The 26,893-nt window shown below is 40.5% G+C and overlaps 1 protein-coding gene across 1 annotated transcript in view; it reads left to right on the forward strand.

The window, feature by feature from the left end:
• Positions 1 to 6,232: 6,232 nt before the first annotated feature.
• ACO1 (aconitase 1) overlaps positions 6,233 to 26,893 on the forward strand; it is a 35,595-nt gene continuing 14,934 nt past the window's right edge. The window contains exons 1-7 of the mRNA XM_038123648.1: positions 6,233 to 6,387; positions 17,791 to 17,914; positions 19,652 to 19,820; positions 21,931 to 22,068; positions 23,386 to 23,455; positions 23,560 to 23,743; positions 26,456 to 26,595. Of these exons, the coding sequence (XP_037979576.1) occupies positions 17,818 to 17,914; positions 19,652 to 19,820; positions 21,931 to 22,068; positions 23,386 to 23,455; positions 23,560 to 23,743; positions 26,456 to 26,595 (798 nt within the window). The 5' untranslated portion in view covers positions 6,233 to 6,387; positions 17,791 to 17,817. The remainder of the gene's footprint in view (positions 6,388 to 17,790; positions 17,915 to 19,651; positions 19,821 to 21,930; positions 22,069 to 23,385; positions 23,456 to 23,559; positions 23,744 to 26,455; positions 26,596 to 26,893) is intronic.

A 26,893-nucleotide genomic window follows, 5' to 3' on the forward strand; every position in this document is an offset into this window, starting at 1 on the left:
ACTGAGGGCCTGGTAGCACTTCATAGGACATTTCATAGGAGATCCCATTAGATAGCTTTCTCTTGGCACAATCACAGCTCTTCATTAAGGTCTCTGGTAAATGAGGCAGCTTGTTCACTGAAGAGAGATTAAAAATAGAGGTGCACTATTTGCACATAGAGCAGTAGTAGAGGATTTCCCACTCTCATGGCATCTAGATGTTTTGCTCAGAAACAGGGTAAAAAAGCCCACCAACCTCTGTCTTCTTTGCTATGTTATTCCCTTCTTCTGTGTTTGTGTGCAAAGAATTGAGCTACTTGCAAATGGGTGAAAAGGACAACTTTGTGAGATGTAATTTAGTTCTGTGCTCTCACTTGCACTAGCGGTCAGGGTATATCCATCACAATGCATTTGCTCTGCCCTCCGAGGCAGGAAAATATGTCAGGGAAGCATCCATCCTGACTGTGCCATGTCATAGGAGATCTGATCTGCTCTCTGCAGGAAGTCTTGGAAGCCACTAAGTGGAATATTCTTAAATTGCGATTGCTGGTTTTATTCAGCATGTTAATTTGCTGGGGGAAAAATGAGGAATAAAAAAGCAAAATACTAGTACAAAACATCTTGGGAAAAATAGGCAGTACCCAGTTTTTCACTGAAATGTAGTTAAGAACACTCTCTCATGTTTAGGCATAACAATAAGTAAAATGTTACAGAAAAACAATCTACCATTGGAGTGCAGCAAAGGAATTCCTGCTGCTCTTCTGTGTATCTTTAATGCTCTTTGAGCGAAATGTGTATGTATAGGCAGCATAAAATATAGACCTCTTTTCAAAAAGCAATGTTTTTCATTGCTTTCTACAATGTGCCCCTTATTTTTAACAAGGTTCTAGATGTCAGAGCAACTACAAGCAATTAGTACAGGGAATGAAAGGGTAGTGCTGCAGCAAATGTCCAAGGCTGTTATGTTTACCAGTCACCAAATGCACACAGCAAGCATGTAGTAGGAAACAGATGCCTCTTAGGTAAGGTTTAGGGACTGTGTGCACAAGCTCTTTAGACAGATACAGTGGCAAAATGGAAACTGCTACCTCAGACTAGCCACATGATAGTGTAGTAAATTGCCTGGGCTCTAGAGATTGTTTCTTCTACCAACTTTCTGGTTTAGTTTACTCCCCACTTCATCCTGCTCTGTCAGATGAGTAACATGTTCTGTCAGAGTCCTGAGCTCAGTAAGGGAGTGTTAGTGCTACTGCAATGCAAAATATCAACAGCACAAGTCCAGGCTTACTGTGTGCAAGGGTTTTGTACGTTGCCTACACACCAAACGTTTAAATAACATTTTGAATATGGGTTGTTTTCAAATGAACATTCACAGGAATCTAGTCTGGGTTAAAGTCCTCTACACCATTCCAGATATGCAGGGAAAGACACTGGTGGTCAGCAAAGACTTCTGCACTTACTGCAAGTTATATCATCACTCTTGAAAGGGACAAGAACAATCCTTCCACTTCAATGGTGCAAACAGTTTTTTCTTTCTCATGTTCTGTACAGCAACTATAAGCTGACCATAGATTATCTACTTTGGAAGAAATTGTCCAAAAGCATTATGTAGTCTGGTGCTGAAGGTGAAGTGCTGGCAGTGAAGAGTTTTACTTATCTCAGACAATTTATTCTTTAATTTTGGGTACATGGTCCCATCCTCAAGTCCCTTTTCTTCAGTTCCTGTGGCACAGTCGAACAAATGCTTTTATTCTGCAAGAAAACAGTAGTATTCCTTGACAATACACTTGTGTGAGTTTCTACGTGGGACTAAGAGGAGGATCTGAAGTCCCAAGTCCATGCCCTCTCACAGGAGTGACAACAAGCCTCCGCTAAGCCCCATTTAACCAGTAGATGGCAGAACTTTAATCTTTGTTTTGCTGCTGAAAACGAAGTTCAGTAAACTAACTGCAATTTTCTGAAGACTTATTTAAAGAAAGACAGTTAAGTAAACCAGTGCTAAGATCAGAAGCAAATTATAACATATTTATTAAAATATGCCAACCACAGAATTTCCTTTGGAGGATGCACAATCATCTAATTAAAGAGCAAGATGCAGTAGGCCCTCACTTACTTCAATAACCAGAATCTACTATAATATTTCTGAGAGGTCTTCTGGGAGCTGTCAAAATCTCTATTTTCAGACTTGTACTCCTGTTGCACACTGACAATTTGAACAGCTTAAAACAGTCATGATTAACAATGAAATCTCACCATGAACTCCTGCATGAGCCACCAACCATATTTTCCTGCACTCAGGACAAGCTGTAGGCCATAAACTGCAAGCTACTATCTTACTATCTCTTCAGTTCATTCACAGATGGCTTCCCAGAGTCAGGAACACTTTTACTGAGTGTTGAACTTATTTGAATATATAAATTTATATGTTTTGTAGAACATAGTATGTTAAATGATATACCCTTAGGTTCTTTTTATGGGGACACAGCACTCCAGAGCAAACCTCATCAAGCTTTTTCATTATACTACATCGAGCCAGGAAAAGCAGGACACATGCAGACACTTCTTTTTGCTGACAGCTCCAAAGCTCTGGGTCCTCTAGGCTGCCAGCTCAAGTTTATTGCCTCCCTGTCCGACCTATCCTAGCCCAGTTTGAGACTGATTGCAGCAATCCTGTGATTGCAGCAGTCCTGTGGTTGCTGCAACCTCAGTGATCAGCTGAGCGTGCATGGAAGATTGCTACAACACTGAAGCCTACTGCTGTATGTTAAAGCTATATTGACTGTAACAAGCTGAAAACAATCTCTTGGCAATTCAAAGCATTTTTAATTTCTTGATAGGATCAGAAAGAGTGAAATATGTTGAGAGACACAATAGTCAGTAATTGAACAGATATGATGTGCTCCCTGGACTTCCAGGATGTTAGTGAATAACCTCAAAGAACACTCCAGAAGGAATCTGCTATTAGACCAAGCTTCTTGGAAATGGATTTCAGTAAGACAGAAAGGACAAAGGACTGACACATAGTTCTTCATCTGTTGTGAAATAATTTAATGAAAAACTCTAAAAGCATTCTAGGATGCACATGACTGCAACATGAAAGGCATTGTTATTCCTATTTGCATCAATTTTCACTGCAAGAACAGAAAATAATTTTCTTTAATCCTGATTTAGCACAATGCATGATTGTCCAAGAGAATTATTGGACATCCTTGCAACCTGACCCTAAACCCAAGAACCCATTTCAGTAAACATCTTCCTAAAAACAATAGATCTTATATAGTTCTCACCTCCTAGCAGTCTTGGGAGAAAGACAAACCCACACATTTTTAGTCATGTGCTACATAAGACACATTATTGTAAACTGAGCCTCAGTGAGAAGAATACTCAAATGCTGGAACACCAGCAATAACATTCAGACAGCATTGCCATAAACCCTTGGATGACCACCTGTCTTCCAATCCCATGATAGCCTCTGTGTCCTTACAAAAAAACAGTACAGGCCTAAGCAAATCTGCCTCTCTTTCTGGGACACAGAATCTTTTCTTCTACTGTCAACCTCAGGGGCCTTCCCTCCCCACAGAACAGAAAGTACAAACCCTGCAGATATTCACTGGGAAAAGTTAGAGCTGATGTATGGATTTCCCATTTCTGTTGCTGACCTGCTATTTTCACTAGTCTTTGCTTTTTGTCCAAGAGATTTTAGGTCTATCAGATTTTGCAGCAAGTGCTTTGGTATCTAGGTATGGAGGATTTTATTCATGATTCAAAACTTAGTGATATACATGGGCCTTGGAAGTCTCTTCTGTTAGAAACAGCAACAACCAAATTAAAATTTTAAAATTTTGTTTTTAAAGGAAGTGACCCAGAGAAGCATTACAGGACTTAATCCCAAAAAGAAGAACATAATTGAAATGGCTTTATTACTATTAATTAAACATATACAAAAATAAAAACTTCTATCAAATAATGAAACATCTAAAGCTCTAAGAGGTTTTATAAATTCTCTGGCTTTTTAGACCACCACAGTAATCTACTATTTTGTGGTGTCATGTAGAAACATGGGCTTCCACCTTCAAGAGCCAAAAGCCAAACTACAAACATAATTGTGTTCTGCCAAACTCAGTCTTAGGAACCTCTTTGGCCAAAGGTTTGAAAACAATATTATGAATTAATGTCCAGTTCCATGTTAACCATCTGGTAAAGCAAATTGTATGTTCTAAAAACCAATACAATTATAAAAGAAGAACTTAGTGCAAGTGAATTATTCCATGTGGTATTTATGCTGAACAGAAAGCAGGCCAACATGGAAGCCATTTTGAACAATAACTGAAAAGTAGTGTATGTTGTGTAGTACAGGCTATTTAGAGGCTTCAGCTCAGAGAATAGCAGGTTTAACTACAGACAGTCCCTAGAAGTCTCAAGTGTTCCAGTGAAATCAGTAGCAGGTATGTCAAAGCCAGGATTTCCCTATTAAGTTAAAAAAAATCCTGCTCAGTGTATCTTGTTTGCTAGATCTTGGGGTCCTTCCTAATGATTTCTTCTGGCCTGACAGATCCAGCTGGACATGGTATGTAGGCAGGAGGATCTGGTATGTAGGCAGGAGGATCTGTCAGCACAGGTCAGGGTGCAGGAATCCAGCCCACAAACATCTAGGTGAGACATCATGGGCATTTTCTATGTTTTGTCCTTCTTTACAAGTTGAGCTAAGCACTTCCATTTTCACGTACCTGAGACTTGCTCCTCTGCAGCAAAGCCAGCAAGTAACTCAGTTTGCTCTTAGCCTAAGCTTTCTTCAGGTAAAAGCAAAACATTACGGACCTTGTTTCACTCCAACTGTCAATGGTTAGCATGTCTCCTAGCCAGTGACCTCCAAGACCTTACCAAGACTTGCAGAATATTTACATTCCTTACATGTAACTCTTCTTTACTATGTATATGTATACAATTATTTTCCTGGAATTAGATACTTTTTAGTTTACTTAATTGTTAAGCAAAGTTTCCTGTCTGACCATCCAGGAATCACTCTGGCAGGCACAGTCACACCACGTGAGCTGAAACAGAGGTCACTTCACAATGGGTGGCTCCAGAGAGCTGAGAGGTGCCCTGTTTGACTCCCTACACACCCCACTCTCACCCAGTCAGACCAGGTTTCCTTACTGGCTGGACCCCAGGCTTCCCATGACTGAGTCTCAGACTCCTGGATTCTTACAATGGTTTAATCATGGTTCAGTGACAAAATAACAGCTCAAGCTAGTGTCTCTGAGGAGGGACCCTGAGCAAAGCAAACCCTGGGCTTTTATACCCTCACAGCGTGAGTGTGTGAAAGTCTGGGGTCTTCCAGCTGAACCACTGGCTCCTGCTGTGTCTCTCAGTGTCTGCTCACCTAGCTGGGCCACACCCTTTGTTGGGTCAATGCCAGTTCCTAGCCTCTTACTTCTGGCTCCGGCTATCCAGAGATCAACATGCAGGTCCCACTGCAGTTGTACCGTGACTAGTTGCACTGAATGTATTCCTCAACCCTATTCAGGCCCAAACCGTATACTGTTCTACTGGGAACACACTGCACACTGATAAAGTCTCCATGGCACTCAGCTATGGGGATGATGTAAATTATGTCCTCTAGGATGTTCTCTACTCTGATATTGTTCTTTAATATTGACGTCATGATATTGATTTTGACCAGTAAGTAACAGCCTGTTTCTGCCAACAGCCAGGCCAATCAGCTCTCCTCCTGCCAAGAGAAACAACAGGACGTCTCACTCCTATTGCACTACCACGAGCATGAGGATGCAGTCCTGTGTGTCAGGTCGTGTCCCGAGTGACACCTGTTGGCTTCCGGCCCCAGGTTTCACTGACAGCATCTCTGGACTTCTCCAAAGCCTGAGCAAGCGCTCGGGCTGTGAGCACATGGTGCACTTGCGGCCGGCTCAGGGCACATCACACATCACTTGCGGCCGGCACAAGGCACACACACCCTGCTGTCCATATCACAGTGCCCGTCTTTTCGATAACTCCCACCGCAGCAGATCTGGCCTTGACCTCGGTACCACCCTCCTACCGACCCTTCCACACTCACAGCGCTCCCTCTCCTTCTACATCCAGGGAAAGGGGCTGGCCGAGGAAAACAGCGACTCTCTCCGGGGCCAGGGCTGCGGCCGGCGGGGGTGAACCCGCCAGCCTCTACGCCCGGCTGGCCATCGGCTGGCCATCGGCTGGCCATCCGCTCGCTCGTCCTCCCGCTCGTCCGCCCTCCCCCCCTGCCGCTCGGGCGGCTGGCGGCCATCCCACCGCCGCTCCGGCCTTGAGGCGCGGGGCGGAGCCCGCCGCCACCGCCCCTTCCCTCTGCCTGCGCCCGGCGGCCCCTGACGGCGAGCGGCAGCGGCGGCGGTTTGTGCTCCTCGCTCCCTGGTGAGTGCGGGCCCCCGCCATCCCGCTTCTCTCCCGCCCGGCGCCGCGGCTCGGGTGTCTGGGAGCCGCTTCCCCGGCCACGGCGTGCCCGTTCCCGGCGGCCGCGGGGAAAGGTTGTGGGGCGGAGGGGCGCCCCTCGGGCAGAGCCGGGACGGGTGCGGGCCCGGGCGGAGGGCGGGGAGCGGCGGCTAGCAGGGCCCGTTGGCAGGACGGGGGATCCTGCCGTCTCCCGGCCCCGGCTCCCGCGGTGGGGGCTGGAAAGAGTCGTCGGATGCTGCGGAGGGAAGGCGGCTCCGGCGGAGCAGCCTCTGCGAGGCACCATCTCGTCGCAGCGGCGGGCTGTGCGGCCCCCGCCGCGGCTGCGGGCCCCGGCTGGCGAAATCTCCAACACCCGGCTCGGGGCCGGCTCACAGGGAGTACAGGGAGCGGCTTTTGCAGAGCAGAGAAAGAGGAATAGATTTAACTCGAGAAGAGCTGGAGTGGAAGAGAAGTTGTGCTGCCTTGTCCTCATGTAGGTGAAGCTTTAGCATTGATTTTCCTCATGGAACTGCTCGAGCCTTGTCTATTGGTATTTCAGTAATATGTAAATAGTGGAGGATAGTGTGAAGTATACGCATTAAGCACACAGCAACTCCTCTGTGTTGAAAAAAAACCTCAGTAGATCTGCAACATAAGTGGGACAGGGAAAGGATGAAAGAAAATAATTGGAAGGTGATTCCTATAAAGTGTTTTTAATAATTTTGGGTGACAAAATAATCTGTTTCGTGTTTATGGCACAGACAGCAGGTGCAGGTGTTCTGTAACAGTCCTAGAGGTCATAGCACAGATGCAGGTATTTGCCTTCTGATTTAATTTGTCTTAGGACTGTGGCGGTGGAGATGGCCAGTTTCAGTAACTGGATCAGGTATATGTTTGGATTAGTCCCTGTTTATGTTCAGTATGTTTCCACATTTCATAATATCACCACAGTTCCCATTTATTTTTTAACTGGAGGTTGTACTTTGATACTTAGTTTCCACCTCTAAAGCTAGTAAAGGTGGGGGGAGGGGGATAAAGGGGAGGACGGAGAGATCTGGACTTTAGTATTTTTTAGTATCAGCAGGAAACTTGGTCTAAAACAGCGGATTCTCTCTCCAAACAATTGGAATTGAATTAATATCTCTGAGCACTCAGTGCTGTTGCTATTGTTCAGACTGGCTTTATCAATCCACAAAACCGAAGTAAAGGAAGACCACCCTAGTGAAATATTAACACTGGAATGTTTATTTAGTAATGCTTTGGTTAAAAGCAATTGTGCTTCATCAGAATGTCCTAATAAACTTCTGGGGATTGTTACTTACTGCTTCAAAGAAAGTAAGAGGAGTGTAATGGGCATAGAGTAGGAAGTGCAGCTGAGTCTTGTGCCTTCCAGGATCTGTGGTGTGTGTGAGGATTTATTAGGAAAATTATCAATACTTTACTCTTCTCAGACTTTATAAGATAGAGGAGATTCCTGGAGAAGCTTTCCATATAAAAAGAAAAGTGCTTTACAGAGAACATCATGCAGACTGTTGCTGAATTGAAAAGACTACAGGGCTTTCAAATTGCAGGTTTTTGTTATATCAAATTTGTAATTTAGCACCTTTCTTTCTCTCTGGTTGTCTTTGGCCAGAGGATGATACACTCCAACTTTAATACTATTTGTTTTTATAGTAATAGTGGAAGAGCCAAAACAATAAATGCAGAAAATTAGAGAAGAAATAACATTTGAATAGTAAGAAATGGAACAAATCTCTTTCACCAGCATAGACTCTCACTGCAGCATTGTGAGAGTAAGAGCTGGAAATTTGCTCTCTCCTTGGTGTAACAGTCCACTTAAGCAAAATGGAAAGATGTTAATTGAAGAGTGGTCCCTTTGTGTCTTGAAATATAGAGAAGGTAGAGAGGAGTCTTAATTTTGTGCAAATGGGATAAATTTTTTTCAGGGTTTTTGCCTTCACTGCTGCCTTAGAGATTGATTAATTCAGAAGATTTCCTCTAGGTATTTGGCACTTCCTTGAAAGAATTGGGACAGCTGTAGGGTCAGGATTTCAGATACTTGTGAAAGAGGGTGTTAATTTTGGTTGTTTGGGGTTTTTTTTTGCCTACCCTTTCTGTGTGAAAACTGTTATGAAAAAGGTGATTTAAAAATGTTTAGTGGAACCTTATTTGCCTTCCCAAGCACCTTGGCTAGTAAACTCTGCTAACAGCTAGTTTGAGTTCATGAAATTGTATTAGACACACACTTATTCTCCTTACAGACTGAAGATGTGGGTATTTGAAAGCTGGATTCACCTACACACATAGTTGAATAGCTGCTGAGATTGCTGGTAGAAGTTTTTGGTGTGAGAAAATTATCTTTTTTTCCAGACAACAAATTCAGGATTTGTCTTCAAATGGTGTGGAAAGTTAGGACCCCACAGTGTTAGATCATTTCACAACAGAAGTAATCCTCTCATCAGTTCTTCATCCTGAAAGGATCCTTCCACCTACATATCTTCAGTAGGTCTGAAACAGTTCAGATTTCAAGTTGTGGAGGAGGAGTTTTCAAGGTGCAGAGAGAGCAGTTTATAGAGCTGGTATAATGGTAATGGCATGAATACAGAGCTGATTCACAATACTCTCATTTTGTTTGCCTTTCCCATGCACCTCTCCTGCATTTCTTCACCCTTCACAGGAGTCTTTTGAAACTTACAGACCAATACTGAGATGTCTTTTAATCCTGCCTTTTGACATTGAACCAAAATTTCAGATGAAATCTTTGTACCCACACTCTGTATTCCACACTTCTTGCAGCACTTCCATGTTGGTTTTATGTTTTTTCTAACTAACACTGAAAGCTAGTTCTTTGATAAAACTGGTCCAAACTGCATATTTGTTAATGAACAGTCTAAGAGTACGGTAAAAAAGCAGCAAGTTTGTATAGAGGTAGGAAGTAGGTTAAAGTTCAGAGCTGCTCTCTCAGGAGGTGGGAAAAAGATTTCAACACTTTATTTTTCAGTGTTTGGTAGTCTCCAAATAAGCTTCCTTTTATTCTCAGGTGTAATGCTGCTAATTCCCCTGTAGCAAAAAAGGAAAATTAGTCCCTACTTTTATCTGAGACACTCAGTTGTGAGCGGACTGAGAAAGCATTCTCTTAACACTTACACCTGCTTAATTATGATCTAGATTTTGTTAAGACTAGATTGCATTTCAGAGGCTGTCTGAGAACACATGAGAGTACACTACATATGTGTGCTTGCCTGGATTACCAAAGGCTGGTGAGACCTATACGAGAGAAGTGTTTTGACTGTCCCTCTAAGCTGTGTTGAGGTGAGAGAGGAGGTAGCATTTGGCTTTCTGGAGGGATGATGTGAAGGAGTTTAATATCTATGTTTTAGAACTGGGCACCTGAACTTCCAGCTCACTTGGAGTTGGAGTTTCTTTAAGACGTCAATGTTTGATTTCACAAACTTAATCTCTGACTTAAACTTTCAGTTCTAATATGTGGGATACAACATTGCTAACAAAGTGCCATGGTCAGAATACTCCTGACGGCCTATGGAATACACAGATTATGGGAATATGCAATTAGCAACCTGTTTAGTGTGTTGGAAGTTCAGCACTTTATGGATCTGAATATGTAAGTATTTTAGCATTGCTGTCAAAAGTTTCGGGGAGCAGGAGAAAGCAGGAGCATCTGCAATCCAAAGCTCTGTTTGTCCTAGTACAGTGTTTTTCTTGAGCATTAAAGTTGAAAGGGGTTCCCTGAAACTTTGCCTAGAGATTGTTTAAGAAACCTTCCTTTTTCTATTACTGCATTTTTTCCAGTGTGGAATACTGGTGTAGTTTATAGCTGCGGAATAGTTGCTTGGTCATGAAATTATTAGTGGACTTCTCTTTAAGCATCTATGTGTAATGATGGACCTTTCTGTGTAATGAAGAAACACAAAGAGTCTTTCTGGAGTCTCTTTTACCTCTGAAATTTCCTCAGTCTGTTAGCAGCAATGGAACAGTGTTTATTTGTTACATAGGGGCCTTATCTGCCACAGGTAGAGTGTTAAATAATAAGAGCTTCTCTAAATCAAAAGAAGAAACCTGTGTTTATTGCAACAGTAACTGCACTCATCTGTTCTTTGTACATCCAAGAGTAATTATAACATTTTATATTTTTATAAAACAAGACTCTGCTTGTTCTACTTCTGGTGTTGAAGTCTATCCAAATGGTGGGGGCATGTGTAGGGTTGAGGTATTTTTTGCTTATGGTTTGTTTGGTTGGGGTTTTGCCGTTTTTAGGTGGGTAGGTAGGGTTTTTTGTTGTTGTGTTGTCATGTGTCTGGTCATCTCTATCTGTCTGTCAATTTACCCAGTATAAGAAAAACATTTTTCTTAGTCAATTTGAATATTTAAACTAAAAAAAGTTCCTGCCACATGGATGTATTTATTAGGATTTTTTTCCTAAACTGTCTTGAATTATGGATGGATTTACTTAGTGAAGTTTTACTGCTTTAAACACCTGACTGATTCTGAAGAGGGGTTGCCTTTCCATATCAAAAATAGAGACTTTTGTCAACATGCTTAACATGGGTATTTTCCCTCCTTGGTTTTTGGGTAAGGTAGCACAGAACATGGTGCAGTTCCAATGATGGAAGTTCCTACATGCTTGACCTCCTTAGAGATCTTTATTCACGGCTATGCCATCTATAACTTAGGTAAACTGGAATTAGTCATCAGCTTTTTTCATGGGGGCTCTCTGTTGAGTAGAATGTGAAACCATGAGAAGAGCTGTGAGAAGTTTTAGCGGCTCAGGGGCACTGAGCAATAGCCCTTAATTAAATAAGTGCTGTTCAGCTATATGTAGCTACTAGTAATGTCACAAAGTGCATGCTCAATGTTGTGATGAAGAATTTATAACTCAGTAGCCTGCTGCTCTGCTGCAGCTCCACTTAGATTTTTTTAAGTTGCTTGCTTTTGCTCTTGGGAGGTGCTTGTTGCAAACTAAGTACAGATACATACAGTGGCACTCAATTTGAGTAGACAAAACCAAGAGAAATAACTTGTGGGCATAGGAGTGAAAATTGCAACAGAAGGTGGCAAGATCAGATTCAGCATGGATGAAAAAAGTTGCATTTTTCAAGCAAGTATGTCCTGCCTTATCACCAGGCAAGGACTTTTACCACGGTGGTCCTGCCAGCTTACCTCTTTTTTTCCCCATTTTCGGTTGGAAGTTTCATCAGAGAAACATCATATTTTGTCATGTTTCTTCAGATATTTCCTTCAAGTACCAGCAAGTCTGAGCCTTCCCCTTTTTCTTGATGACTGATAAAAATTGCATCTTTGCTTTGCCTGAATGTAATCTTTTTTAGCATTTCTAGAGTCTGGTAAAATGTTCAAATTAAACTGCTTCTTTGCTGAGTGTGTGCTTCCCAGAGATGGCCAGGAATTCATCCACATTTCAGGAAAAAGAGCATTTAATACTTGAAATCTGTTTTGGTTAAGATACCCGGTGTTTAGTTTTATGACGAGATGTCTAAAATTAACCTCATATCATTAATAACATTGGCACCCTTTCATAATTGGAAAGACAGCAACTAAGAAACTAAAGATGGAATAGATAAAGCAATTGTGGAAATTTGTGTTTCTCCAAGTGAGATCAAATATATGTCTGTATTAAAATGCTGAATAACCTTGGCTGTTCTGTTCCTACTTTATGGCCTGAAGCTTAGACAGAAATTTTCTCATCCAGAGCCTTTTTTCCCTTCTTCAGGTCAAACAATCTGTGTCTTTGGTTTATCGTCAAATACTTCTGTAATAAATGTGGTTATTACTAATCGTAAGTCTTCTGTAAACATTTGTGTTGTGTACTACAGAAAGAGCATGGTTTACTGTCAGCATGTATGTAGGAAACCACTCTGTGTGCTGCAGTTTTCTCTTTTTCTGCGTGGTGAGAGATGAGTGGGATGCTCTGATATCTCTAAAAAACCCCAAAAAAACACGTATTGTTGGTAGTGTGGATTTGTTTACAGTCAACGAGTGTAAGCGCAGCTGTGCTTTTTAAAAAGAATCTCTATTTTTTTTGTGATGTGAGATTGCTGCTTTTGATCTGACTAGCTGTACTCAGTTTCACCTTCAACTCTAAAGAGAGTAGAAAAGTGTTATAATAGTGATGTCTAGAACAGTTTTCAGACTTTTTCTCAGGTATAGCATTTCTCAGGTATAGCTAGAGACTAAATATTTTTTTTTTCCTTCTCTATGATCTTTGTGAGATATTTTATGCAAGTGCAAAATTACGGATATATTATAATATTTTTTCAATTTCAATTATTACAGTAAAATTTATTTGTTGTCATTGTTCCAAGTTATAAAACTGCTTTTAAAAGGGATCTGAAGTAGAGTCAAGGAGTCACTGTCGATCAAGAATGTGGTTTAAACTGAACCAAGTCCTTTTCCAGTTAATGTTGTTGTGATGTGACCAGTATTGTGTTTATGTTAGATATTCAGAAAGGTGCAACAGCTGAAGATTTGAAAGCAGCAGCACATCTTGAAATCTGCTGTGAATGTTTAAAAAAAAAATAAAAATTTTAAGTTACTTACTAAATCCTTTTTTATGGAAATCCCCAGGCGACTTTAATATACTTTGAATGTATCTGATGTAGTTGATTAACGGAATAAGAGAAGACAAGGGAAGAGGGTGGACAGACACCTTTTTCCTGCTGTCCCCTTGGACTTGTGCATGTTTCTTATGTCATGATCATCAAAGGGTGTGTCCTTCAGGACACCACAGAGATAACCACAGACAGTACAGCCAGCAGGCATCTTTGCAATGATCTTTTGGTGGTAGTGAATGTCTGAGGTCTTGTGGTAAAAGCTGAGTTTGCTGGCACACTCAATACGCATGAAGTGAGGAGTGTTGTACTAAGATTTTGTTTATTCAAAAAGCCTTTTTAGAGTATCACAGTGTAAAAGTTGTGTTTCCAGAGAAATTTGAACTGTGTCATACATAGGTATGCAAACAGCAAGAGACAGCTTTTGAGGCCAAGGGTTCATTCTCTACCCTAAAGGGCAAGATGTTTCATTTGCAAAACACAGCTTCCTTTTTTTATATTTGGAAAGTTATGGCCTTATCCAAATAAATTTGCCCCCCCTGGTATTCATGGTTACAATCATTCTGTACTTCTGCTTCTCTGAGGGAGAGGGAAAAAACAGAAATTAGACTTTCTGTGGTGAGCTGATGTGCAATCTGTGTGAATTGAGGTGCATTCTAACAAGAGATTGAGTGTGATGGCACAGTAATAAGCTACTGCATTGATGTAACAAGGTGAGTGGAAAACAATATCGATAGGGAGTTCAGATTAATAGATGATCAGCATTAGTGTGGACCAGATAGTGGGTGTTCTTAGATTTTTAATAGTGGGCAGTAAGGAAGGGCTAAAATCAGGCTCTTTTTTTGTCTGGTACACTTCATACAAGTCATGCAACCCTTTAAGAAGGTTCCAGTATCTTGAGATTACCTCCAGTGGTCAGAGTATGGTGCTAATACTGCCAGGGTTGTGGATTAGAACATCATATGGGCCATTCACTTGGACTTGATGATCCTTGTGTGCCTTCCAACTCATAATATTCTGTGAGTCTGTATCAGTAATGACATGCTCCTTTTTTTATTCCTATTCTGCATTTTCATGTTTGAAGAATCCATGTGGGGTTTTTTTATGTGATCTCCATGTGAACAGTTTTAAGGTTGCTGGGCAGAAGATCAAGTGCTTGTTTTGGTATTTCTGAGCAGGTATTGATGTGGTCACGCGTTGGCCATGGTCAGTGTGTGCGACCCTGCGTGCTGCACCAGTTCCAGGCAGACAGATGTCTGCTTACCCATGTTTGCATATTTACATTTCAGCTCCTGCAAAATATGAATAAATATTCCTTGCTGTAATCACAAGTTAACATGTATCAAGTTAATAAAAAAGTTAACCTGTATCTATCTCAAGGATGACTTCAAAAGTTTTGCTATACTCAGTGTGCAGAGTATTGCTGCAAAATTTATTTTTGGTAAATCCCTAGTTTAGAGTTCTGTGCTGTGGCCACTTGGTTTATGATTTCCTATGTGGAAATAGTGCCTTCTGACTGAGCTTCCCTGTCTCTGTGAAATTTACTACAGTAATGCTGCTAGTTGGTATTTCTTCTAGAGATTTCACCTCTTTTCAGGTATTTCTGAATGGCTTCCAGGTTTGTAACAGTGTTGTTCATATCGGTGTGACCAGGCAGATGAAAAGAATTTGTTATTAGGGCTTGGTCAGCCCACAGTTTGGCTTGTTTGTGTAACTCACTGATGGGAGGAGATTTGTACTGAAGTATCTCATATTGTGAACTAAAAAAACTGTTCATGGAAGAGGGTGATGTCTGATAAAGTAATGTTAGCATGTAGATAATGTGTCATAACATCTTGAATTTCTGCTCTGATTTGCCAAGACATGGACTTGGATGGAAAATGTTCAAGCTGCAATTTATACTTGGATGAGAATATGTGGACTGAGTACAGTCAACTCATGGTCATATCAAATTAATGATCTGCTTATCTGTCAGGGGATATCCGAATATTTTCTATCTACAGCTACTCTTAGACTTTCCCATGAGAAATTGATATGAATAAAATAAAGTTCTCAAAGTGGAATGCAAAAAATTAAATCTTAACGGGAGGGTGGCTGGCAAGAAGAGGAAGGAAGAAATTCATTTTGATCATGCTCAGTTGTAGAAGCACAGAGTTTGCTTAGAGGAATGGCTAGTAGTTCATGCTGATTAAAGATCTTGACACCTAAAACTTTAGGGGCTTGTGTGCAGGGTGAGTATCTGCAAAGCTGGGTAAAGGAATTTCAGAAATAACTTGTCAATGGAAATGTGAGAGGTGATACATTTGAGGTTGTGTGTGTTTGCAGTCTGTTCATTTGCTGACCTTCCAGCTTCCTTGTGCATTCAGCTTTTTATCTAGAAACATCCATTGTTTTCTTTGAAAGAATTCTGGAAATATTTCTTTCTCTACATTATCTTGCTGCTTTACACCCTGGACCTTCTTTTGTTACCATTTCTCCTATTGGTTCTCTTTGGTTGTCTTCTAAATACAAGAATTTTGATTTGGAAAATACTGAAATACTTAAAAAATCCCCCATAAATGTGTTCCACATAGTAGTATTTCCTGAACATTGCATGAAACTAGCAGGTGAGATAAATAAATTAATTATTTGGCATTGCTGTGTCTGTTTTTAACAAATACTGGACTTTGTGTATCCTTTTGCACCATTCTCCAAGGCCTGTCATGTGTATCTCCTGCCTTGTTGTGAGTTTTCTCATTTGAAAAACTGGGGCAAGAGAAGATAATGGTACTTGAATGAAGACAGGAACAGTACTCTGGGAAAACAAGGGACCTGAAAATCAGGCCTGTGGTTATCTCTCTACTAAAAAAATTTTAATCGTGACTGGGAATGTTGCCAGGCACTGCAAGAGAATTGTTCTCAGTGTTAAATTGTTAGCTTGATCCTTGGCATGTGTTGGCCTAAGCCAACGCTTCCAGAAGAGACTTGGGCAGAGTTCAGGTCTTCAATGTGTCCTAGGAAGTGTTCCATTAAGTAGTTTGCATACGGTTAACCTTTTCTGGACATTAAGAGATATTTCTGTAATGAATTTAGGCCCCTTGCTTCTAGTTGGCCTTGCAATGGGGAGTATCTTAGGGTCTTGTAATTTCTGTATGTGAACCTAAAAGTCCTAGGTCCCAGAGGAATGCTTTATTCAGAAGATCATTAAGCCACAAAAACCAGTAAATCAGTAATCAACAACAACAAAAAGAAAATATCTCAAACTAAAATGACATTTACAATAGAGCCTATGTAAATTTTCTTTTTGTGGTGACCCTAACAAATCTTTCTGAAATTAAGAGAGTTCTTTTTTGTCTCTGGTAGCATTTGTAATCTTAATCCGTAACACTTTCTGTCTCAAAATAGTAGTGTTTTCTGGTTTTGTTAAATTGTTTTTAATTTTGAATGTAAATGTCTGTCAGTTTAGCTTTAGATCAATGCTGCTTCTGTTGGTTTTGGCTGGGATACAGGTAATTTTGTCCTAATAGCTAGTATGGGGCCGTGTTCTGAATTTGTACTGGAAACACGTTGGATAACACAGGGATGTTTTAGTTCCTGCTGAGCAGGGCTTACACAGAGCCAAGGCCTTTGCAGCTCCTCACCCACCCCTCCAGCGAGGAGGCTGGGGGTGTGCAGGGAGCTGGAAGGGGGCACAGCTGGGACAGCTGATCTCAACTGACCCTAGGGGTATCACACAGCATGTGGCATCATGCTCAGCATATAGAGCTGTGAGAAGGAAGAGGAAGATATTCAGGGTTATGGTGTTTGTCTTCCTAAATCACCACGAGATGGGGTGAGGCCCTGCTGTCCTGGAAATGGCTGAACTGCTGTGGAAGAGGTGGATGTATTCCTTGTTTTGCTTTGCTTGCAGGTCTAGATTTTGCTTTAGCCATCAAACTGTCTCTATCTCAACCCACAATTTTTTTCATTTTGCTGCTCTGATTCTCTTCCTTTTCTCACCAGAACGGAGTGAAGGAGTGGCTGTGGGTGCTCAGTTGTGCCTGGGGTTAAACCACAACACACTTAAGAAATGGGACAGTGTTCTCATGGTGGTTTGTAAATCACAGAGGCACAAATGGCTGTCTAGAAACAGCATAAAGAAGGGAATAATTAAGACATTGAATTTCCTTTGTGAAATTGTGTCCAGAGGAGGGAAACAAAGATGGAGAAGGGGCCAGAGCACAGGTTGTGTGAGGAGTGGCTGAGGGAGTTGAGATTGTTTAGCCTGGAGAAAAGGAGGCTCAGGGGAGACCTTACCACTCTTTACAGTTCTCTGAAAGGAGGGTGTAGCCAGGTGGGGTCAGTTTGTTCTCCCAGGCAGCCAGTGATAGGATGAAACATATTCTTAAGCTGCACCAGGGGAGGTTAATATTTGATATTAGAAAAATTTATTCCTGACATTGGAATAGGCTGCCCAGGGAAGTGATGGATTCATCATCAAAAGGTGTGTGCGTGTGGCACTTGAGGACATGGTTTAGTGGTGGATGTGGTGGTGCTCAGTTAACAGTTGGACTCGATGGTCTTAGAGGTTGTTTCCAGCTTTTAAGTTTCCATTATTCTAAACCATGTGCTGTATCTGTATTTTTCACAATACTGCTATCTTCTTCAGACCTTTTATCTCTGAGGATATGTTACAAGTGGATTTGTGGTGGAAGGGGAATGACTGAAAGTACCTTTTTCTCTGGCCTTTGTGTGTGGGATAGATACATTGTAGACTGTGGGACATGTACTTCGTATGAAGGACAAATGTCATGAAAATGCCCTTGATTTCCTTTTGTTTTAGGGACACTAACTAGGGTCTTCAACAGCCATGAGCAATCCTTTCATACAGATTGTGGAGCCACTGGACCCAAAACAGCCTCTGAAGAAATTCTTTAATCTGAGCAAATTGGAAGATGTGAGATATGGTACGTTGACAACATAAGAGAAGCATTTTGTTAATACTGATGAGTAGAACCTGAACAGACTTGGCCACATTGGATGATACTTGGTGTCTGGTGAGAACTATGAATTCAAAAGGCCAATCTTGAAAACAAAATTTTAGCAAAATTTAATTCTTGAAATTAGAAGACAGAAATATGGGCAAGATCGCAGTAGTATTTTCTCAGCATACTGTGCACACAGCAGTCTTGTTTTTGCTGAGTGGGTCAGGAGAGCTAGGCAAAACTAAGAACACAAGTTTTCTTATACTGCTAAAGGCTGGAAAGGATCTAACGCTGACATGTATGACTGAACCAATCAGAAAGAATTTTCCGCTTTGAAAACAGTAGTGGGTAGGGAATCCTTTCTGAGGAGGTTTTTTCCTTAGTTCCTCTGACATTTCCCAAATTTTTCAGTGGTACTGCTAAAATTCTTAGTGTCTGTGCCATTGACTGTGACTTAGAAACTTGAGTATCTCTACCCTAGAGTGGTCTGTGGTGGGTGTTTCAAAAGGAAACAGGTGATTAAGGAGAATTCAGGGAACAAGAGGAGGAACATTTTCTCGAATGTCAGCAGCACAGATCCATTACAGGCTCCAATATGTGACCAGTCAATTAATGTCAGTCTTGGTGGGTGAAAAGCAGAGAAGAGTCTTAAAGAATAGACAAATACTCATACGCAAAGAATAGACAAATATGGTGTTACCAGTTGATCCATTCCAGGATTACGAGAGTGATAACCTCCAGATTCTTTAAAGGACAAAGGATGCAATTCTCAATATCCACCATAAAAAGGGAATAGCTCAGCAGGGAAGGGCAGGAGAAGATTCTAAAAAACCCCCAAACAGCAACAGTAACAATAATGCCCAAAACTCCCAAGTAAACAAAATTTCACAAAACAAAACCCCCAACAGCAACCAACCCAAATTGTTCTGAATTACTGTGTCCTGAATAATATCTGTTTGGTTTTTTTACAAAAGCACTAATGAGGTCTCACTGAGATTGTGACTTTTGTGTCTTGAGGCCAGCCCTGTGTAGAAAGTTGGAACAAACTTCTCAAAAGATTTTTAAATGTGACTATTTTGGGAGGCAATCAAACAACTGTTATTAAAGTGGACTAGAGGAGGAAGGACTGAGACATGTTTGGGTTTTTCTTCACACCCATTCCTTGTAGTAGAGCTGTCAGGACTGCTCCAATAGTATTTTGTGTCTTCATCTTTAAATATTTATGATTTGAAGTAAAAGAAGATTGATAGATGCACAGTCTTGAGTTTCATTCAGTCTCATCTACCCTCTCTTGAGATGAAGGGACTGCATGAACCACTAAAGCTGTGCTTTCCAACATGGCAGGTAGAAAACTGCTTTTCCTAGTACATTTATATGTCTGTATTCAGTGACAACAGTGAGAGAAAACTGCAGAAAAACAATTTGAGCACAGCATGTTTTCAGGGTTGCTGTGCTATGGAGGATGGAAAAGTCCCTCAGCAAAGATGTCTACTGTGTCACAGGAGCTGAGATAATAAACCTGCTGAAAGCATCAAATGGAACAGGTCAGTTAGTACTGACCTCCTGGCAAAGCTGGAGGTGGGAAAAGGGATTTGGATAATCGGAATAAAGCCTTGTGAGAATATGGGGACCTGTCTGCCCCTGGCATGGAACTTTGCACTTGCTGACAAACGCCCTAAGGTAAAAACTGAGTTTGTTTCTTACCTCTTACCCATGCAGCTCGCTTGCCATTTTCCATTCGGATCCTCCTGGAAGCAGCAGTCCGTAACTGTGATGAGTTCTTAGTGAAGAAAGGAGATGTTGAGAATATTCTCAACTGGAAAGTGATGCAACACAAGAATGTTGAAGTGCCATTTAAGCCTGCAAGGGTTATTCTGCAAGACTTCACGTGAGTCTGATGCAAGGAAGCCAGGAAGAGGGTCTTTTGAGAGCGCAGCAATGCTCAACCTGGGGTGGAGGGATGAGCTGAGGGGAACAGTAGCAGTGAGATATTTGGAAAACCCTTTTTCAGCTTTCCTGGATGTCATGCTACAGACAACACTCAGAGAGGCAAACACTCAAGAATAAGAGCATTGAAAAAAACCTTTCTGAGACAGAGAAGTAAATATCTCCACAAAACTTCAAAACAGGGGAAGAAAATGGGATTCATAAATTGCATCCAGTTGAGGATATTTGGTGTTTGGAAGTTATTCTTTGAAGGAATGGTATTGTCTATTCTTTCTCTCTCTCTCTTTCTCACATTTTTTGTTTGTTTTTTTTTTAAATTTTTGTTCCCCTGGGGTTTTTGCTTTCAATTTTCTACCTATTTCAGTTTTCATTTATAACCCACATAATTTCTTCCTCTTTTAAATCTGTGTTATTATAAATATATTTTTAAAGACTTCTCTGCTGTTGAAAAAATGAGCGTATTATTTTTTCCAGAAATGCAAATTGAGATTCCTACCTAATGGACTCTAAAAAATGGGCCTTGTTATTGCAGTGAGTCCTCCCTCAGGTGTCAGTAATAATCATATAATAGTCCCTGTTCAATGTGGAAAGTCAATTTTCAGGTGAAACAGTAGCATCTAATTGTTCTAATACAGCATTTGACTTGCAAGTCTACTCACTGTTCTTTGTATCTTTGTCCTCTGTCTTTATAAAATATTTTAGTACATCCATAGTAAGCCCAGTGCAGCTATGCTGCCAGTTGATTTTCTTCCTCAATGGTAGAGTGTCTTAGCTGTCATGACCACTGTTATGCATTTTCACAGATGTTTTCAAAGTGCCAGAGACCCAGTACAGCTCAACTTAAAGACATTAGAAAAAATCGGCATGAAAGAGTCAAATGAAAGAAGTGCTGATTTCCTAGCTATTTTTCATCCACTAGCTGTTGTGAATGTTCTGAAAAACTGGAGCAGAGAGGAAGCTGAACTTTCAAGCAAACATTGTTCCTTCTCTTACTGCTCTTCTTTCTTGCCCCCTACTCCTGCTGAGTTTTAAAAATGTGCCTATAAGTCTGCAAAGCAACTGCATTCCTGGAAAATGAGCTCTTGGACAGGCCTCTGAGGACGTTTTTGAAAAAGGCAGCTTTGGCAACTTCCCAAAAGCCATGCAACAATTACATTCAGGTTGTCCTGGTTTAGAATTATCTAACTTCCTAGTTAGGATTATTCTGTATTTATCTTGAGTTGTTCTAAGACCGTAGAAGGATGTTGTGTCTGTTCCATATTAATTGTATAACATTCATAAGTTGGCAAAATAATTCTTCTGCTGTTTTCCTCCTACCCCCCCTCCCTCAAATTCCCACAGGTAGAATAACACAGAATTTCCTATTTTTCTTACAAAAAGCCTGTCCTGGAATGTCAAACTGCTGAACTATATCAATTAATTGTGTCCAGTTTAGATAATGTGGATCCTTTTTCCTGTTTATTTTTTGGTAATTATTCAGGATTTTCAAGGTAGAATTCAGTAGGAACTAAAAAGTCTTTTACTGCTGTTGTTGCATGGTTTCTGGTATTTTAAAAAATTGTAATAGCTTCCTTATGGTCAGAGTTAAAAACATAAACCCTTACTGCTTTGGGATGCTCTTACAGAAATGTAGTTTTTTCAGTGGGTTGCTCATTGTTGCCAGATCCTTATGAGCACGTCAGACAACTTTTTTTCTTTTAGCAGCCAGCAAAATCAGATAGGTAAGTATATAAGAGGGTTTTCCAAGTTGGTTGAAGATATTATGGTAGAATATACCTCAGTAGAAAACTGAGAATGTGTGTGCAGAGAAGCATCAGAAGCTGTGTTAAAAGAAATATTGAAAAGTGTATGTCTTGTCTTACACAAGTCAAGTGTTGAAATGCCAGAAGTTCTGGTTGCTACACATTATTTGCTTGCATTGAAAATGGAGAAATGCAGTTTGCTTTGTATGTGACAGTAGCTGTCCATTCTGTACCTGAGGATTGATTTTTTTGGTTTTTTTTTCCTCTTTCCCAAATTGTTTCACCATGCCTGTTTTGTTTCTGTTGTAGAGGGGTGCCTGCTGTGGTTGACTTTGCTGCAATGCGTGATGCTGTGAAGAAACTTGGTGGGGACCCTGAAAAAATAAATCCTATCTGTCCTGCTGATCTTGTGATAGACCACTCCATCCAGGTTGATTTTAACAGGCAGTAAGAAAAAAATCACTCTTTACTTCTTAATGGTAGTAAGTCAACTGACTCCAGTTACTGGTCATCAAGGTAGTTCTACTGGTGATACTGTTAGCATTTGTACTACAATATTCCAGACATTCAGAAATTTTAAAGTTAGACTGTTGTATCAGCTGTGGTGAGTTGGGGGGAGAATTTTCTCTGTCTGTGGTGTATCTCTAAGCAGCAGAAGCCTGTACTAAACTCTTGATAGAAACAGACTCACTTCAGGCCTGTGTTTATTGTACTTCTCTTTAATAATGCTGCATTATTATTAATCACTTAGAAATTGCATTTTTTCCCACATGCACTTTTTTGACCCCATAAGGGTTTTTAGAAAGGATGAATGAGAGTATTTCCTTTCTTCCTCACTTCTCTAAGAATACAGGTGATCTGCACTAGGCTCAGTTGTGAGGAACTGCTTTCTGCTTCAGTGCCTCCAAGCAGAAGAGCATGAGACACTGCTTGCTATGCCCCCTATGAGTTCTGGAAAGAAACATAAGGCTATTAAATCCTCACCATGCTGAGGGCAGAGATACAAAGACTCAATAGGAAGGATTCACTAGACCTATAGTGAAATAAAAGACCTCTGTGTATATATATGTAGGTCCTTCTGCCCTCCAAGGTACATAAATATAGGCTGACTGAGCTAATCTTCCAAACAGATCCTGCAATCACATGTTTTCTGGTGGTTTCCTTCCATCTTGAAGTTTTTTGGTATGCAGTTACTAATTATTTTTTGTCACAGCCTTATTTTATTTCTAGTAGGCTTGTTAACATATGCAAGAAAATAGAGGGTTTTCTCTCATATAGAGAACATTGGCCAGATTTATGCTTCAGTTCTTTCAAACTCTGCAGACCTAAGTTAGGCAGCTGATTGAAGTGAAGAGTTTGTTAACACTGTTTTGAAACACAGAGTCTTCAGACAGCATTCTATCATAGTGGCAAGAAATGAAGTTGCAGGACAGTTGCGTTCCAATTTTCTTTACTGCCTTGCTGATTCCTTCTGATTTAGGTGTTAGCAAAGTCACTTTTCGCTAACATGCAATGTTGCTTTTCTCAGGCTACAACATTTAGGCCTGTCAAATGCAGATTAGTATTCACATTTGAAGCAGAGTTCAGGTATTATCTCTTAAGATTTCTTAAATCCTTTTCATTGGTTACCTGTAGTAATATTGAAATGGTGCAATGGATCAGCTTTCACATTAGCTAATAAATCTTCTTTTCTTTCAACCTTTGACTAGATATAAAATTCATGTGGTAATTTTGGTTCTGACAGCTGATTATTTTCATTTGCAGGCCAGACAGCTTGCAAAAAAATCAGGAGCTGGAATTTGAAAGGAACAAAGAAAGATTTGAATTCTTAAAGGTACCGATAAAAATAATCTAATTTGCATGGAGAAAGGTTCAGTGAATGAAAGTTATTCCAGTGCTCATGTTGAAAATATTTTACTCTAATTCCTTTTGTTTCAGTGGGGCTCTCAAGCTTTTAAAAACTTGAGGATTATTCCACCGGGCTCTGGCATCATCCACCAAGTGAACCTGGAGTACTTGGCAAGAGTGGTGATGGATCAGGATGGCTACTACTATCCAGACAGCGTGGTTGGCACTGACTCGCACACCACCATGATAGATGGCTTGGGAGTGCTTGGCTGGGGTATGTACAGCAGTGTATAGTGAGCAGTCTCTTGGCTCAGGGAGCTGTGTTTTGGGCTCTGGTGAGTTGATCCTGGTTGGCAGATCACCCCCACCCAGTCACTTCCTCCCTCCTCCTGCTAGCACAATGGGGGAAGAGAACTATTAGTCCAAATGCAGATTAAAGTAATAGGTAGAGACAAAGACAGTTTAAGTGAAGAGGGGGGAGTGCAGGGAAAGGAAATGAAAGTGATGCAAAGACAGTCAGTCGCCAACTCCAGTCAGCACATCAAAGCCCAGCCAGTCCCTGGGCAGTGGCTGTTTTGGAAAGCCCACCTCCCCGATTGGTGATGAGCCTGATGTTTTATGGCATGGAATGTCTCCTTGTTCAGCTCTCATCAGCTGTCCTGGCTGTATCTCTCACAGTGTTTTTCCCGCCCCAGCTTACTTGCTGAGGGGCAGGGTGAGAAACTAAAAGCATTGATGCTGTGTAAAGACTGCTTAGCAGTAGCTAAAATTCTGGTGTGCTATCAACACCAGTTTGGTCACAAATCTAAAACCTGGCACTGTGTGGGCTGCTGTGAAGAAAAGTGATCTCTCTGCCAGCTAAACACACTTACATAGCCTAACCCCAAATGCAAGTAACCTGATAATGTCTCTTACAGTTATATAAGACTTTGTAACTAAGCTCCCCTTTCTGATAACTTCTTCAAATGATTTCTGCTACACATGTTGTTGGCTTTGTTTGGTTTTTTTATATATTCTTTTCTATTCTGCGTTTAAATGACAAGGAAGTAGATAAGGAAAATTAAAAAAAAAAAGAGAATTGAAGTATCATTGACCATCCAATTTTTCTTGTGTCTCTTGGCTACTTTAAAAGTGTTGGATTATCTAAAAAGTACTGCAAATACAAACCTATTAGGTGGAAGGTGCTGAAAATTAAATCTGAGTGACTTAAATATGGTTAGAGAGGACATTATGCAAAACAGAACTATGATGTTCTAATACCAGTTCTCTGGACAACATTTGTTACAGAATAGATATAAATAATTTATTTTTCCTTGTAGTGGTGAACTGAAATGCTTGAGTTATTGAATAAATAGGTAACTATGGAGTGGAAGTATTTGTAGTCATCCCATACAGTAGCAAAGACTTCAGCTGAGCCTTTATTTTCCTGTGATATGGTGATAGGAGCACTTTTGAAACAGCTGTTGTAAAATATGGAACACACTGTGTTTTTAAAGAATATTTGTTAGCTGTTCATTAATGTGCTTGTAAAGTTCTGAGCACCACATATGGTAGGACTTCCTGATTTTGATAACCCGTCTATAGTACTGCTGCAGTATTGGTTGAGTGAGACTTTCTGAATCAAGGGTGAAAGAGTTCCTGGCTTAGAGTACGAAGGTAAACAAGTTCAGTATATCTAAAGCATGACATCTTTGGGATTAGACACATCTCTCATTCTATATTTGACTGCAGCATATGCATGGAGCCATCATTTAGATGAAGTTGTAGCACTAAAAGCTGCTTGGGAAAGTGTGACTCTTAGCTTCAGTCTTTCTACAGAATATGAAAAATATGGCTGGACACAGTCTATAGTGTATGGCCTCAAAATGCATATACTTGGATCTAATGTTTTTTCCAGAGGCTGGTGATGTTGAACTTGGTTCGTGACTGTCAGTGGTAGTCAGTCAGTTATTTCAACTTACTTGAATGTTTAAAAATTATTCAACACCCAGTGAAAGGAGCCACATGATTGGATCTGTCACAGCATTACCTTTTAAATTAACAGAGATATATAATTTTGAATGAAAGAAATTAGAAATTATTTTTCAGAACCATTCTTAGATTGAGTGGGGAAAAAGGATTGGAGTAGTGATTTGGCATTCATAAGTAGCTATTACAGGCAGTTTTTTCTACCTTAGTATTCATTAAGCTAAACAAAAGATAGAAGGAGATTTCAGAGAAGAAGATAAATATACGAGGGACTTTCTACAGGCAAAAAGTCCTAAAACTGCTTGATGAATTGGCTGCTTAATGCTAAGTTGCTAGATAATAAACATCATGGCTTTGTTAGATTGCATATAACTCTGACATCTTGATATGTAACCTTAATAAATTAGCAATATTAAGTAGTAGCTGGAATTCTGATAGTGAAGGTGTGCTTATGCAACGATTTCCACCTACACATTCCCAAACCGTGTTGAAACATAGTGGACATAAGGGAAGATATTTCTGTCTTAACAAGTACCTTTTATGATAGCATTCTTTAGTAACATTTCTTTCTTTCAAATTTCAAAATAATTTCTGATTTTTTGTTTGGTGGCCAGCAATCATGGTCTGCATATGTTTCACTCACAGCACGTATTCAGTGCCATGTCAGTGGTTCTTAGTTTGTTGCGCTACATGTTTAAGATATTAAATAAAAATTTTACATCTGTTATTGTAAAAGCCAAGCATCCCTAGAGTAAGTTACTGAGATTCACCTAATATCCCATCTAATGGCTTAGGTGCGAGGATGAAAATATGAAACTATATGAAATTAAAAAGCTCAACCTGGCAGGAACAGCAGTGAGATGAGGAATGCCTCTTAGCAGAAGACTCAGACTGCATGCTTTCTCTCCCCTTTCACACCTTAAATAGAGTACTCATCAGTCAATTGACTTCACGAGTTTATCTCTGACATGTTAATATCTTTCTAAATAGTCGCATTTTGTCTTCCTGTTGTGTGCAGGTGTGGGTGGCATTGAAGCAGAAGCAGTGATGTTGGGACAGCCGATCAGCATGGTGCTTCCTGAGGTGGTTGGCTACAAGCTGGTAGGAAACCCTCAGCCCCTGGTAACATCCACTGACATTGTGCTCACCATTACCAAGGTAAATTACCAAGATTTGATATTTTAATATTACTGCTGAGAGATAAACACATTCTGTAGGAGAGAGCCACTGTACAGAATGTGTAAGAACCCTATGTGTGCTTCCAGGTAGTAATTTTGAATTTTTAAAAAGCTTTATCATTGTCTATGGATTGAATTCAGCTCATTAAGGACAATTTTCTAGGCAAATCTGTTTCCCAGAAGCCACACAAAATAGCTGTTGGGATATTTTGGAGTTCAGTAATGTTTTGGAGCAACAGTGCTTTTTCCTCTGCTGCAAAAAAACCCTGATGACTTGT

The sequence above is a fragment of the Motacilla alba genome, chromosome Z (genome assembly GCF_015832195.1).
Source record: "Motacilla alba alba isolate MOTALB_02 chromosome Z, Motacilla_alba_V1.0_pri, whole genome shotgun sequence".
Lineage (NCBI taxonomy): Eukaryota > Metazoa > Chordata > Aves > Passeriformes > Motacillidae > Motacilla > Motacilla alba.